We start from the raw sequence: 14,666 nt of genomic DNA, 5'->3' as shown, positions 1-14,666 counted from the left end.
GTATTGTACTATAAATTATATAAAAATACTTAGGTCAAATATGGCTATTCCCATTTTTAAAACATATATACTAGTAAAATGATACTTGGCAAAATAAAATCCAAACTTTTCTGGGAAATGAACAATTATCTAAAGAAAACAGAATCAAAAACAGCTAGCTCTTGGCATATGACAGTTCACCCAGAAGGCCAAAATAAGAACAATCGCTGATTCTCATGGAAAATTTTTTCTGTACCAATAAAATAAATTCTTACCTGGGAGCTGAAAAGGACTTCCTGGTCCAGAACTTGCTGGGGAGTTGGGATATGTACTGCTAGCAGGGGAAGGGGGATAAGGGCTATTTGGCGATAAGGGAAAAGGAGTGTTGTTGGGCTGGTGGAAAGAATCTGGAAACGTGGCATTTTGTGGCATGTGCGGTTCATTGTGGCTCAGGTTCCTAAACTGAACCAGAAGGCTGTGTTGTGGATTAAATTCATTATGACGAGGCACTAAAACTGGAGGTAAAACTGAAAGACAAAAATCAAAAGTCATCTGTCAGGAATGACTAAGGCAAATACCCAGTACTTACTAACATGGTAGTGAGAGGGGGAGGTTAGAAAGCATTCAGGTAAGATTGTAAGCCTATTTTAAATAGAACAATGTACTTTAAGGAAGGGCTGCTTTGCAGAATCTTGAATCTCTGTTTACATAATAACTAAATAAAAAAATTCTCTGAGTATTTAGTCAGTTTAAGCTACTGTGGAAAACAGAAAATCCAGGATAGACATTGTTCCTGTTTTATGAGAGATAAGGCATATTATAAAAATAACCATAAGTTAATGCAACGAGAGTTCAAGAGAGGTGAGTGCTCCCAGGTAGCAGGGACTCAAACTACATATCATGTGAAAGGTAACATCTGATAGGACCTTAATGACCTGAACGGATTTCACATGGGTCTGCTAAGGGTGGGGAGAGGTAGAGGAAGGAGATGGGGCACTCTAGACAGAGAAGATGAGATGAGAAAGGATACAATCACTTAGGGCTTAAGATTTAAGAGTGAAGTTGAAGTCAGTTATGTCCTACAAGCTTCCACATTTGCAATTTTCAACAATTTTATCTTTCTTAGTTTGAGATCTCACATTTATTTTCTAAATATGATCACAATGAAAATACGATTTTCAAATATATACAATAAAGCCTGAACATTTAAGAGATTATTTTTAAAAAGGTAAAACTTTAACCCTATTCAAACATTCACTTTCTCTAAAGACCCAAGTGATTAATCGCATTCAAATACCCGATTACCTTTTCCTACAGAAAGTGAAACAAGTCTGATTTTTGAAATTCTTACAGTACCAATTAATTTCTTTTAAAACTGTTCTATATTTGTCAATGTCATTTAACTTCCAAAAATCCCACTTTGACTCTGATATCATTCAGTAACAACAAAATCAAGCTGCTTTTAAGTTAACTAAGTCATACTTCCCCTTCCCGAAGCCGTGTTGAATTAGTGTTGTAAATACGTGGTTAACATCTGGCTGCAATGGTTTTATTTTATTTTCCTTACCAACTGTTGTTCCCCTTACCAAGCGACAGGCAGATGTCATTAGAGAGTTAGACATTAGACAGTAAGAATATCTCTGTTTAGCTATCCAGCAATGTGAAAAAGACTTAGTGAAATAACTACTAAAGAATTCATATCAGTAGTTCTTTACTTTTTTTTTTTTTTTGAGGCAGAGCTAAAAATCACTAACTTCTCTCCTAGTTGAAATTCATGTATGTACATCATTTTCAAAAAGTATTTCATTTTCACCCAAAATTATACCTAGTTTATAAAAAGACAGATGGTACCAGAGACTGTAACAAAAACAGCAGTTCCCAGATCTCTCCCCATATTCCTTCCAGAGACAGAAAATTTAAATTCTTCTTAGTTATTTCTTCTGACATTTCCTTTGTGCAGTAATAAATGATACATTTATACTGCTATTATTGATTTGTCAATCAATTCTTACAAATAAAATATTTGTAAACTTGCTGTTATGGCAAATGAGGCAGCTTTCTTATATCATTCTACTTATCCCCTCATTTTCCTTCCCTGCCATAAAGTTACATAAAAAAATTTGATTAAATCAATAGCATTTATATTACATATGCATATTTACATATATATACACACACATTATATATAAAATTCACTGCTGAGTCAAATAGTTTACTACAATTATATTTTCTTGAACAGTGCTTTTATGAAAATTGTTGCCATGCTCCTTCATTTACTTAATTTTAAGTACATATCACTGATATTTCTAGATGACAACAGATCTGTCAAATGTCTATGAATACTATTTTCCAGACACCCCAAATCAAACAACCTACTGATTCCATTTTTTTCCCTTGGATCCTTCATCCTTTTGCTCCAATCTAGATTGGCTACTTAAATCTCTTATGTATCTGAAGTCCCTGGACTTCCCATCTTTTCTCATCTGTTGGGACCCATTTCTTAGGCCTCATCCTCTATGAGCTTCCAAAGAAATGGTGAAAGGCAGATAACTTTTTTTTTGAGTTCTAGCACATGTGAAAAAGTCTTGTCCTTTGTTTGTCTACAGACAGAATTCTAGGATAGATACTTTTTTCCCTCTGAATTTTGAGGGCAATCTTCATTTTCTTCTAGAATTCAGAACTGGATTAAGAAATCCAATATTCTAGCTTTGAATAGGAAGTGAGATACGGTAGGCTGGTATAGGTTAGAGTGAAACAGTGACACATCCTAAAGTAATCTGGGCAGAGAATAAAAAATATATTTACAGCATCCCCCCACCCCCAGGAGCTGCGGGAAGGTGCACAAGTGTCAGACTTCCTTACCTGGACTGGTGCTGATGTTGTCACAAACACTGGGACTGGCCGTTTGATGTGCCGAGCCCTCGATCATGGGACTTGCCCTTGTGGGGCTCATTACTGCAAAGGAGAGGCTAAACTTGCATATAATTGTGCCTAAGAGTCTCCCCCTGAGTACCTCTTTGTTGCTCAGATGTGGTCCTCTCTCTCTCTAACTGAGCGACCTCAGCAGGTGAACTCATTGCCCTCCCCCACTACGTGGGACCCAACTCCCAGGGGTATAAATCTTCCTGGCAATGTAGGATATGACTCCCAGGGATGAATCTAGCCCTGGCATCGTGGGATTGAGAATATCTTCTTGACCAAAAGGGGGATGCAAAATGAGATGAAATACTTTCAGTGGCTGAGAGATTTCAAGTGGAGTCGAGAGGTCACTCTGGTAGACATTCTTATGCACTATACAGATAACACCTCTTAGGTTTTAATGTATTGGAATAGCTAGAAGTAAATAGCTGAAACTACCAAACTCCAACCCAGTAGTCTGGACTCCTGAAGAGGATTGTATAATAATGTAGATTACAAGGGGTGACAGTGTGATTGTGAAGGCCTTGTGGATCACACTCCCTTTGTTTATTGTGTGGATGGATGGGTAGGAAAGTGGGGACAAAAACTAAATGACAAATAGGGTGGGATGGGGGGATGATTTGGGTGTTCTTTTTTTACTTTTATTTTTTATTCTTATTCTGATTCTTTCTGATGTAAGGAAAATGTTCAGAAATAGACTGTGGTGATGAATGCATAACTGTATGACCGTACTGTGAACAGTTGATTGTATACCATGGATGATTGTATGGTATCTGAATATATTTCAACAAAACTGAATAAAAAAAAAAAAAATCCAATATTCTGATTTTTACTCCTTTGTATTGTATGTGCCCTATCTTTTCTCTCTGGAGGCTTTCATAAACTTCTTTTTATTCCTACACTAACATTTCATGTAGTGAGTCTTTTTCTATTCCTTGTTCTGGTTACTCGGTCATTAGGCTCTTTCAATCTTCAGTTCTGAAAATTTGTTCTATAGTATTTCTGCTATAATTTCCTCTCTGCCATCTTTCCCTATGCACTATTTCCAGAATTTATTATTCTATTAGAATTCACGTTTAATTTGAAACCTTATCTGACCAGTTAGTTGTTTTAATCTAGGCAGTTTTCATGCACTGGTTCATCTAATCCTCATAAAAAACATTTCAGGTAGGCACTATTCTTGCATTTTACAGATGAGGAAACTAAGTCACAGAAAGGTTAAGTAACTTGCCCAAGGTCACATGGTAACACGTGGTAAAACCATGAGTCAAATCCAGAAAGCCAGGCTCCAGAACCACTAGACAGTATTATCTATCAAACATTAGACAGACCACCTGAATTGGCCCTCTGATTTTATCTTCTTTATTACATCCCCAATATTTTCCATCTTTTTTTATCTTTTTGTAATACTTTCTGGCTCCACTATATACCAGCTGTGTGATCTTGCATAAGTTACTGTCCTTCTGAGTCTTGGTTTCCTTAACTGTAAAATGAAAGTAACTTCATGGGGTTAGAAAAATGCCTAGTCCGAAAGTGCTCAATAATTGTTAGTTGCTATTACTGTTACTACTGCTACTACTATTTCTTCTTTATTAAAACTAGAACTATAAAGCGATCTATCCTATGTTACAGCTTCCTGATCCCATGATATCTGGACTCAGGAACAAACATAAGGTCTTTATAGTCTCCTTCAGTAGCTGAACTAGAAAAACATGAAATTCGGGAAATCTGGGAGAGAAAATAGGAAAAAAAAAAAAAAGGCAGTGTTTCTGTGTTACGTGTTTATGTACTATGTATATATCTGTATTTTGAAAATAAAAAGAACAAGATCATTTTTTGCCTGTCCCTGTCCCATCCCATCCATCTGTCCCCCACCCCACCCCAACACACACACACACACACACCCCAAGACAATTTTTGCTCCCTTGGAGACAATTAAGGCCCTGTTGAGAATGCATGAACTCAACAGATTAGAAGATGGAGCCAGATCATAGAGATTCTGATCTGGCAAATGATGGACTACCTGCCCTCTCTGTTACCAAGGCACACTTTCTGGGCATGCCTCTATTAACAGAAATCATACCTCATTTAGAATCATCCATTTACCTTCTTGTCTCTCCACCTTCAAACCAGGAGTACTTAAGAAGACTATATCCCCAGAGCCTGGTGCACTACAGGGCACTTGACATTTTTTGTTTGAATGGGAAACAACTAAGTTTGTAAACATTAATGTAATAAAAGCAAGCTTTCAGAAGATTAATCTGACAGTTTTAAATACAGTTTTTTCTTATTACTTTGTTTTGGTTTTGTTTGAAATTTTTTTTTTATTATTTGTTTTTAAATTTTTTGATAAAGTTAAAAAAATTAAAAAATGCAATAAAAGCAAGCTTTCAGAAGATTAATCTGACAGTTTTAAATACTAGATAAACAACATGCAAAAATTCTGTTATCCATCTTAATGCTAATCATAAGGGATGTTTGATGGTGGTAGTGGAGGCACCACAGAGAGAAATGTCAGAAGTCTCAAAATAAGACTAACAAGGTTTTGATAACCAACTAGATGCAGGAAATAGTTAAAAGATGCCGCCCTTCAGCAAATTTTGGATCTAATTTCCAGAGCCATTTAAAAGTATCAGAGCTATGCCCCAGTCTTTTCCGTAAAATGAATGAGAGCTGAGAAAAAGGGATTATAAAAAATAAGACATTTCTCCTGGCTGATTATCACCTTAAACTCGGGTCACGAGGGAAAATATTATATTCTTGGGCTTTTTTCCTAGCAATTCCTAGCAAATACAAAGCTTGGGAATTTTACAGACTACACTTATTTATTAATCCTTGTATCTTTCTTTCTTCACCAATTCTTTCAGGCTACAGCTCTTCTTGGACTCAATGAGAAATTCAGAATCACCTCAGACACATACTGATAGCTCTAACGCTCTTAAATTGAACTTTCCCTGACAGCCCAGTCACTAACACTGCTATTCTTTTTGCTAGGCTCCACATTAAATGTTATTTTAGAGAATTTTTACCACACTGAATCCCAGCATGGTGGATGGGCTCTAAGATAGAATCATGATTCCTACTTCCTGGTATGCCTCTTCTTGCATAATCCCCTCCCACTAAGTAGGAGTATTACTTATGACTTGCTTCTAACAAAAAGAATATGGTAAAGATGATGGGATGTATGTGACTACCTCCCATCAGATTATAGTAACCATCCTGCAAGAAGACATTGTCTCTTACTGACTTTGTAGAAGCTAGCTGCCATGGAATGTCAGCTACCTATGAAGAGGACCATGTGGCAAGGAACTGGAGGTAGTCTTCGACAGACAATCAGCAGTAAAGTCCAACAGCTAGCAAGGAGGTGAATTCTGCCAATAATCACAAGAGCTTGGAAGTAGATTCTTCCCCCAGTTGAGCCTCAGATGAGACCCACCCCTGACCAATACCTTGATTATAGCCTTGCAGAGGACCCAGCTAAGTCATGCCTGGACCCCTAACCCACAGAAATTGTGCAAAAATAAATGTGTGTTGTCTTAAGTTGTGTTAAGTGGTAATATGTTAAATAGCAATGGCTAGTGTTTCAACTTATGTAATCCATTCATTACAAAAAAAAGTAATGACTCAGCACCACTTACCAAGCGCCAGATAATAATAATCTCCTAGGCACTGGGTATGCAGTGGTAAATGAGACAGAGAAAGGCCCTACTAATGTCAGAGAATAAAGAAAATAAATATATAGATGCTAAACAAAATAAGTATATAACATAGTGCCAAGTGGTGATGCAAGTATTTGAGCAAGGACTGACTAGAGTGGGAAAGTGAGTCATGAAAAAGATCCTGTAGGGAAGAGTACTCTAGATGAAGGAAACAGTAAGAAGAAAAATCTGGATACAAGAGTATGGCAAGTTCAAGGAATAGAGAAAGCCAGAGATTTTATATTTAAATTTGAAGGTCACTCTGGCTACTGTATAGAAAACAGCATGGGGTAGAAAATAGAATGGGGATTAGGAGAAAAGAGAAGTAAGAAAAGAGAAGTAAGGTGAGAGTTGATGATGGGCTATACTAGAATAGTGGTTGCAGAGATGGTCAGAGGAAATAGTTTCAAGATACATTTTTGAAGGTACAGCATTTACTCATAGCTCAAATACAGGACTTAACAGAGAGGAATCAAAGATGACTTTTAGATTTAGGGCATTTGCAATTACATGAATGTAGGTGCCATTTATTTTCAATAAGGAAAAATGGAGAAGAAACTGATTTGGTGGGAAAAAATCAAGAGTTTTATTTAGACATATTAAATTCGGTATGCCATTTAGACATTCAAGTGGAGTTATCAAGTTGGTAACTGGATACACAAATCTACAGCTCAAGGGAGAAACTGACTCTGGAGTTCAAAATGTAAGTATCAGCTTATAGTTGGTTTTAAGACATGAATATAGATGAAGAAAAAGTCCAAGAACTGAGACCTGTGCAAACAGGAGGATGATCAAGAGCAGTCAGCAAGGTAGGAGAACTAGTGTTTTAGAATTCAAATAAAGGAAAAGTTTCAGGTGGGGGAAAGGAAGAAAGATGAGGGAAGATCAACAACTGCATCAGATGTTGTTGAGAGGGGAAATAAGAGGACTGAGAAATGACCCCTAGATTTGCAAGAAGACAATTACTAGTCAAATGGTAGAGAAGAAACACTAACAGGAGTGGTGTCAAGAAAAAATGGGAACTAAAGATGGGGAGAAAACAAATATGAAGAATCCTATAAAGGGGCCAAACAGTGCAGGAGATTGCGGGGTGGGGAAGGAGATATGGAGAATGTGAGGTCAAGAGAATTTTTTTTTAATTATATTTTTAAGATAGGCAGTATCTTGCCATGCTTACAGGCTATCAGAAATGTCTGGTTGAGGGAATATATGATAATGCTGAAGAGGTTACAATTCTAGGAACAAAGTTCCTGAACAGACAAAAAAAATGAGATCAGGTGCACATGTGGAGCTCAGATAAAACAGAAATAGGTCATTCACCAGAAAGGCAGGGTGTGTGTATGGGTGCTTACAATGAACAATGAATTAGAATAAGCCACTAGGGAGTTACACCACCTCCATATAAAAAGCTGAATTCAAAATCCAGTATTCCTTCCAAGACTAAAATCTTTAAAAAGGAAACACAAAGCTAATATAAGCTTTCAATTACTAAATCTGGTTAAACGCAAATCAGGAGAGAAGTTGTTTGTTTGTTTTTGTTTATTTTCATTCTTGGGGGAGTAAAACCTACCTGGACTCTCCACTCTCTTATAGTGGTATGGGTTGATACAAACTTCTTTTTGTTTAGATCCAAAAGGAAATTCACAAATATCCAATGGCTTTAGCTCATGATGACTCTGCAAGTCAGGCCAGCGCCAAACACGGCAATATATAACGTGGGGTAGGCCTTTTCTGTGAGAAACTTGCAGGCGTCCATCCAAAGACCTGGGAATAGTGACACACTTGCTCGGCTGTCCTGGACTGCTCAAGGCTTTCTCCAGTTCTTCCATGGCACCCTTTTTCTTTTTTAGCTTTTTCACCAAAGCATCTACTGCCTTTTCTGCCCATTTCTCCTCCTCATCACCTTGTTTCCAGCCCAACAATCGCTTTACTGCTGGACTAGTAAAAGAAAACAAGCTGGCCATTGACGTCATTTGATATAAATCTTCAGAAACTTTCTTGTAACCCAAAGTCGAGATCACAGATGAAAAGTCATATACAGCTCCTAAGCAGAAGTTCTAGTTTAAAAAGGAGGAGTGACATTTATCTTCGTAAGTGCCATATACTTCTTTCATTAGTTCAAGTTCTGAAAGAGAAGGGGAGAGGGGAGGAGAATTCCAATTTGAATAAATGCAATTTGCATACATTTAAATCAATATAATGGAAAGGTATCATATTTTAAGATATGAGAATATATGATATGATATTTTAAGAGTAGAGAGGCATTACAAGGTAAAACAAAAAATATAAGTCTAGAAAGAGAAATTTTCTATATCGCAAATTTCAAAATCAAAGTTCTATGACCACTCAATTCTTCTTCAAAACATGAACAAATAATTCACTGGCAATGACAAATGAGAACCAAAACCATAAATAGGATATTCTATTTTCTATGTATTACCACTACCCCCCCCCCCCCCAAAAAAAAGCCTCAAGGCTTTATTCCTTTTGGTCAGATCACTAAGCCCCAAATAGTATTCTAAGATTTGATTCTGAAATACTTTTCCTTACATGAAAATCTATTTTATATACTATGTCTGTTTTGAACATGATATGTCCTCATCTAAACAGAAGGCTTAAGAGGAATCCGACTCTTCTCTAAGGTCATTATTCACTTTAAAAGTGTTTCATAGAGTCTGGGCAAAATATGTGATACTATTCAAGCCACATCATTAGATGCAAATTGTATTAAAGGTTTTTATAAGATAAAATGTACCAAACCCTCAAATAAATCATAATACTGCCAGAAAAATGGAAAGTATCCATTAAAAACAAAGAATGCTGAATAGATTTAGAGAATATATTCATAGTTTAACCAAAAAGGGATAGCTTATAATTTTAGATTCCTATAATCCTTAAGTATCTTGTGATATTTTAAGATGAGAAGTTATTTTATATTAAATGTAAAGAAGACTGAGGTTACTGTTTGCATCTTACACATACAATCCCTTAAACTTTGTTTTATAATAAATGAATTCACTTCCTCCATATATTACAATTATTTGGAATACAATCTTCATTTACTAGAAGGAAAACAAACAATACCAAAACTGCCAAAAAGAACCTACTCCTGGCAGGTGGCAGACTACCACTCTGCACTATTAGGAAGCTCTGAGTGATGACGACAAGACAAAGTGGTATGCAGTGGCACTACTGATAAGAGTGAGTAAAATTCCCTGTGGGTCACTACACAGCCAACCATAAAGGGTGGCTAGTAAGATGGCAGGAGTAATGTTGGGAAAAAGGATGTCAGTAATAAAAGATGCTTCCTTTCTTGTGCCTAAAATCACCAAATAATGCTGCAGATCTGCCTTTGATAAATTCTAGCAAATTCTAGTATCAAGGCCATTCTGGATTGGGGTGCATCTTCCCAGAAAAAAACACATTTGCTAAATTAAAACCCAAGTAAACATTAAGTGAAATAAAACTGACTTAAAATTAAATTACTATCTACAGTTGTTAAATGGCATGGATTGTGAACAACCATAAAAAGGCTGAAAAATTAGTTACACCAAATAGATTTCATCTCAAAAGTCAACTGATTCATTCACTCCAAATATTTTTACTGAGAGCCTAAGTGCCAAACACTGTTCTAGGGGCTAACCTAATGGCAGTGGCTATCCAGACTGCTATGGTGGAACCTTTCGGGAGGAGGGGAAGAGGTTGTGCAGGGAAATGAAGGTATACTCCTTGTATATGGATATGACTTGTACTTTGTCTTTCCCAATCCTATGTTGGATGATTTTTGCCAGGCAAGCAACACTGGTTCCATTATTAGAGAAATATTTCACTTATTCTCTAGAAATGAATTATTTTTTAGAATATGAAAGCGTATTATCTGTTAACAATTTAGACGTGCACAGTACATAAAAAGCACTTAACAAATGTTAACTACTAATCTATTACTATTATTAAGTACTAACCATATTATATACTAAATGAAAAAAAAGAAAAAGTTATTTGCATATGTAAATAAAGAACAAGAACTAGAAAGCTACATACTGAATTATTGATCGCAGTTACCTCTGGGGTGAGACATGGAATAGGAGGGCAGTTGAAAGGGGTCCTGTGCAATCTGTTCTATATAATTCCATATTGTTTGAACCTTTTAACAAAGGCAATATATTAATGCATTACATACATAATGCTAAAATAGGAATAGTAGCTAATCTAAAAACAAATCATGCTGTATGGAATGAAGTTAAGAGAGCTGGTACAAAAAGCAGGTGAAACTAATCTATGCTGGTAGAAGTCAGGATGGTGGCTACCCTTTGGAAGGGAGGGGTGGTGGTAGTAACTGGAAGGAAGTCTGAGGGGAATTTGTGGTCCTGGTAAAGTCCTGCTTTTTGCTCTGGATGCTGATTACATGGGAGAGGTCAGTTTGTGAAAACTGGGCTGTCTAGATACCTAAGATGTATATACTTTTCTACACTTTTAAAATATTTTCTTGACATATAAAAAGTGTGTAACCAGTTTCCCTCCCATTTTTCTCCCAATCATCAGTTCTCCTCACAGATAATCACTTTTACATTTGTCTTTTTATCTCCTTCCTGGGAAATTTTACAATAAAAGCAAATATAAAAAATACACATTACATTTTTTTTGCTATTTTACGTAAATAGTGGTGTACTAAAAAGAAAGGTGCAGAAAAAATGTATAAACAATGTATCTTCAACATATTTCCATGTGAAAACAGAGTTTTCACATTCTTTTCTATGATGACACAGAATTCCAGTTAAAAAGTAATCTTAAAAGTACATCAGAGAGGAGGCGGGGCAAGATGGCAGACTGGTGAGCTGTATGTTTTAGTTACTCCTCCAGGAAAGTAGGTAAAAAGCCAGGAACTGCGTGGACTGGACACCACAGAGCAATCTGTCTTTGGGCATACTTCATACAACACTCATGAAAACGTGGAACTGCTGAGATCAGCGAAATCTGTAAGTTTTTGCGGCCAGGGGACCCGCGCCCCTCCCTGCCAGGCTCAGTCCCGGGGGAGGAGGGGCTGTCAGCTCCAGGAAGGAGAGGGGAGAATTGCAGTGGCTGCTCTCATCGGAAACTCATTCTACTGATTCAAACTCCAACCATAGATAGACTGAGGCCAGACACCAGAGACTCTGAGAGCAGCCAGCCCAGCAGAGAGGAGACGGGCATAGAAGGAAAACAACACAAGAAGCTCCAAAGTAAAAGCAGAGGATTTTTGGAGTTCTGGTGAACACAGAAAGGGGAAGGGCGGAGATCAGGCCTTGAGGCGCATATGCAAATCCCGAAGCAAGGCTGATCTCTCTGCCCAGGGCACCTTTCCTTAATGGCCCTGGTTGCTTTGTCTATTAGCATTTCAATAACCCATTAGATCTCTGAGGAGGGCCGTTTTTTTTTTTTTTTTTTTTTTTTTTTTTTTTAAATCCTTTTTGCTTTTTCTAAAACAATTACTCTAAGAAGCTCAATACAGAAAGCTTCAAAGAATTGAAATTTGGGCACGTCAAGTCAAGAGCAGAACTAAGAGACCTCTGAGACAAAAGGCAATAATCCAGTGGCTGAGAAAATTCACTAAACAACACAACTTCCCAAGAAAAGGGGGGTGTCCGCTCACAGCCACCATCCTGGTGGACAGGAAACACTCCTGCCCATCGCCAGCCCCATAGCCCAGAGCTGCCCCAGACAACCCAGTGTGACGGAAGTGCTTCAAATAACAGGCACACACCACAAAACTGGGCGTGGACATTAGCCTTCCCTGCAACCTCAGCTGAATGTCCCAGAGCTGGGAAGGGGGAGCAGTGTGAATTAACAGAGCCCCATTCAGCCATCATTTGAGCAGACTGGGAGCCTCCCAACACAGCCCAGCAGCCCAGAACTGCCCTGGGGGGACGGCACTCACCTGTGACATAGCACAGTCATCCCCTCAACAGAGGACCCGGGGTGCACAGCCTGGAAGAGGGGCCCACTTGCAAGTCTCAGGAGCCATACGCCAATACCAAAGACTTGTGGGTCAGTGGCAGAGACAAACTGTGGCAGGACTGAACTGAAGGATTAGACTATTGCAGTAGCTTTAAAACTCTAGGATCATCAGGGAGATTTGATTGTTAGGGCCACCCCCCCCTCCCCGACTGCCCAGAAACACGCCCCACATACAGGGCAGGCAACACCAACTACACACGCAAGCTTGGGACACCAATTGGGCCCCACAAGACTCACTCCCCCACTCACCAAAAAGGCTAAGCAGGGGAGATCTGGCTTGTGGAGAACAGGTGGCTCGTGGACGCCACCTGCTGGTTAGTTAGAGAAAGTGTACTCCACGAAGCTGTAGATCTGATAAATTAGAGATAAGGACTTCAACTGGTCTACAAACCCTAAAAGAACCCTATCAAGGACAGCAAATGCCACGAGGCCAAAAACAACAGAAAATTATAAAGCATATGAAAAAACCAGACGATATGGATAACCCAAGCCCAAGCACCCAAATCAAAAGACCAGAAGAGACACACCTAGAGCAGCTACTCAAAGAACTAAAGATGAACAATGAGACCCTAGTACGGGATATGAAGGAAATCAAGAAGACCCTAGAAGAGCATAAAGAAGACATTGCAAGACTAAATAAAAAAATGGATGATCTTATGGAAATTAAAGAAACTGTTGACCAAATTAAAAAGATTCTGGACACTCATAGTACAAGACTAGAGGAAGTTGAACAACGAATCAGTGACCTGGAAGATGACAGAATGGAAAATGAAAGCATAAAAGAAAGAATGGGGAAAAAAATTGAAAAACTCGAAATGGACCTCAGGGATATGATAGATAATATGAAACGTCCGAATATAAGACTCATTGGTGTCCCAGAAGGGGAAGAAAAGGGTAAAGGTCTAGGAAGAGTATTCAAAGAAATTGTTGGGGAAAACTTCCCAAATCTTCTAAACAACATAAATACACAAATCATAAATGCTCAGCGAACTCCAAATAGAATAAATCCAAAAAAACCCACTCCGAGACATATACTGATCACACTGTCAAACATAGAAGAGAAGGAGCAAGTTCTGAAAGCAGCAAGAGAAAAGCAATTCACCACATACAAAGGAAACAGCATAAGACTAAGTAGTGACTACTCAGCAGCCACCATGGAGGCGAGAAGGCAGTGGCACGATATATTTAAAATTCTGAGAGAGAGGAATTTCCAGCCAAGAATACTTTATCCAGCAAAGCTCTCCTTCAAATTTGAGGGAGAGCTTAAATTTTTCACAGACAAAGAAATGCTGAGAGAATTTGCTAACAAGAGACCTGCCCTACTGGAGATACTAAAGGGAGCCCTACAGACAGAGAAACAAAGACAGGACAGAGAGACTTGGAGAAAGGTTCAGTACTAAAGAGATTCAGTATGGGTACAATAAAGGATATTAATAGAGAGAGGGAAAAATATGGCAAACATAATCCAAAGGATAAGATGGCCGATTCAAGAAATGCCTTCACGGTTTTAACGTTGAATGTAAATGGATTAAACTCCCCAATTAAAAGATATAGATTCGCAGAATGGATCAAAAAAAATGAACCATCAATATGTTGCATACAAGAGACTCATCTTAGACACAGGGACACAAAGAAATTGAAAGTGAAAGGATGGAAAAAAATATTTCATGCAAGCTACAGCCAAAAGAAAGCAGGTGTAGCAATATTAATCTCAGATAAAATAGACTTCAAATGCAGGGATGTTTTGAGAGACAAAGAAGGCCACTACATACTAATAAAAGGGGCAATTCAGCAAGAAGAAATAACAATCGTAAATGTCTATGCACCCAATCAAGGTGCCACAAAATACATGAGAGAAACATTGGCAAAACTAAAGGAAGCAATTGATGTTTCCACAATAATTGTGGGAGACTTCAACACATCACTCTCTCCTATAGATAGATCAACCAGACAGAAGACCAATAAGGAAATTGAAAACCTAAACAATCTGATAAATGAATTAGATTTAACAGACATCTACAGGACATTACATCCCAAATCACCAGGATACACATACTTTTCTAGTGCTCACGGAAC

The 14,666-nt window shown here is 37.9% G+C and overlaps 1 protein-coding gene across 4 annotated transcripts in view; it reads right to left on the bottom strand.

Moving 5' to 3' along the window:
• The window catches only part of SMAD5 (SMAD family member 5), a 170,024-nt gene that overhangs the window by 38,548 nt on the left and 116,810 nt on the right, over window positions 1-14,666 (bottom strand). For all 4 annotated transcript variants that reach the window (XM_037801091.1, XM_037801089.1, XM_037801090.1 and 1 more), the window contains 2 exons: window positions 8,167-8,721; window positions 255-506 (listed from right to left, as the gene is read on the bottom strand). In XM_037801091.1, the coding sequence (XP_037657019.1) occupies window positions 255-506; window positions 8,167-8,569 (655 nt within the window). In that variant the 5' untranslated portion in view covers window positions 8,570-8,721. The remainder of the gene's footprint in view (window positions 1-254; window positions 507-8,166; window positions 8,722-14,666) is intronic.

This window comes from Choloepus didactylus, chromosome 13 (assembly GCF_015220235.1).
Source record: "Choloepus didactylus isolate mChoDid1 chromosome 13, mChoDid1.pri, whole genome shotgun sequence".
Lineage (NCBI taxonomy): Eukaryota > Metazoa > Chordata > Mammalia > Pilosa > Megalonychidae > Choloepus > Choloepus didactylus.
The sequence above is the reverse complement of the archived record's forward strand: the minus strand, read 5'-3'. Positions and strand labels throughout refer to the sequence as shown.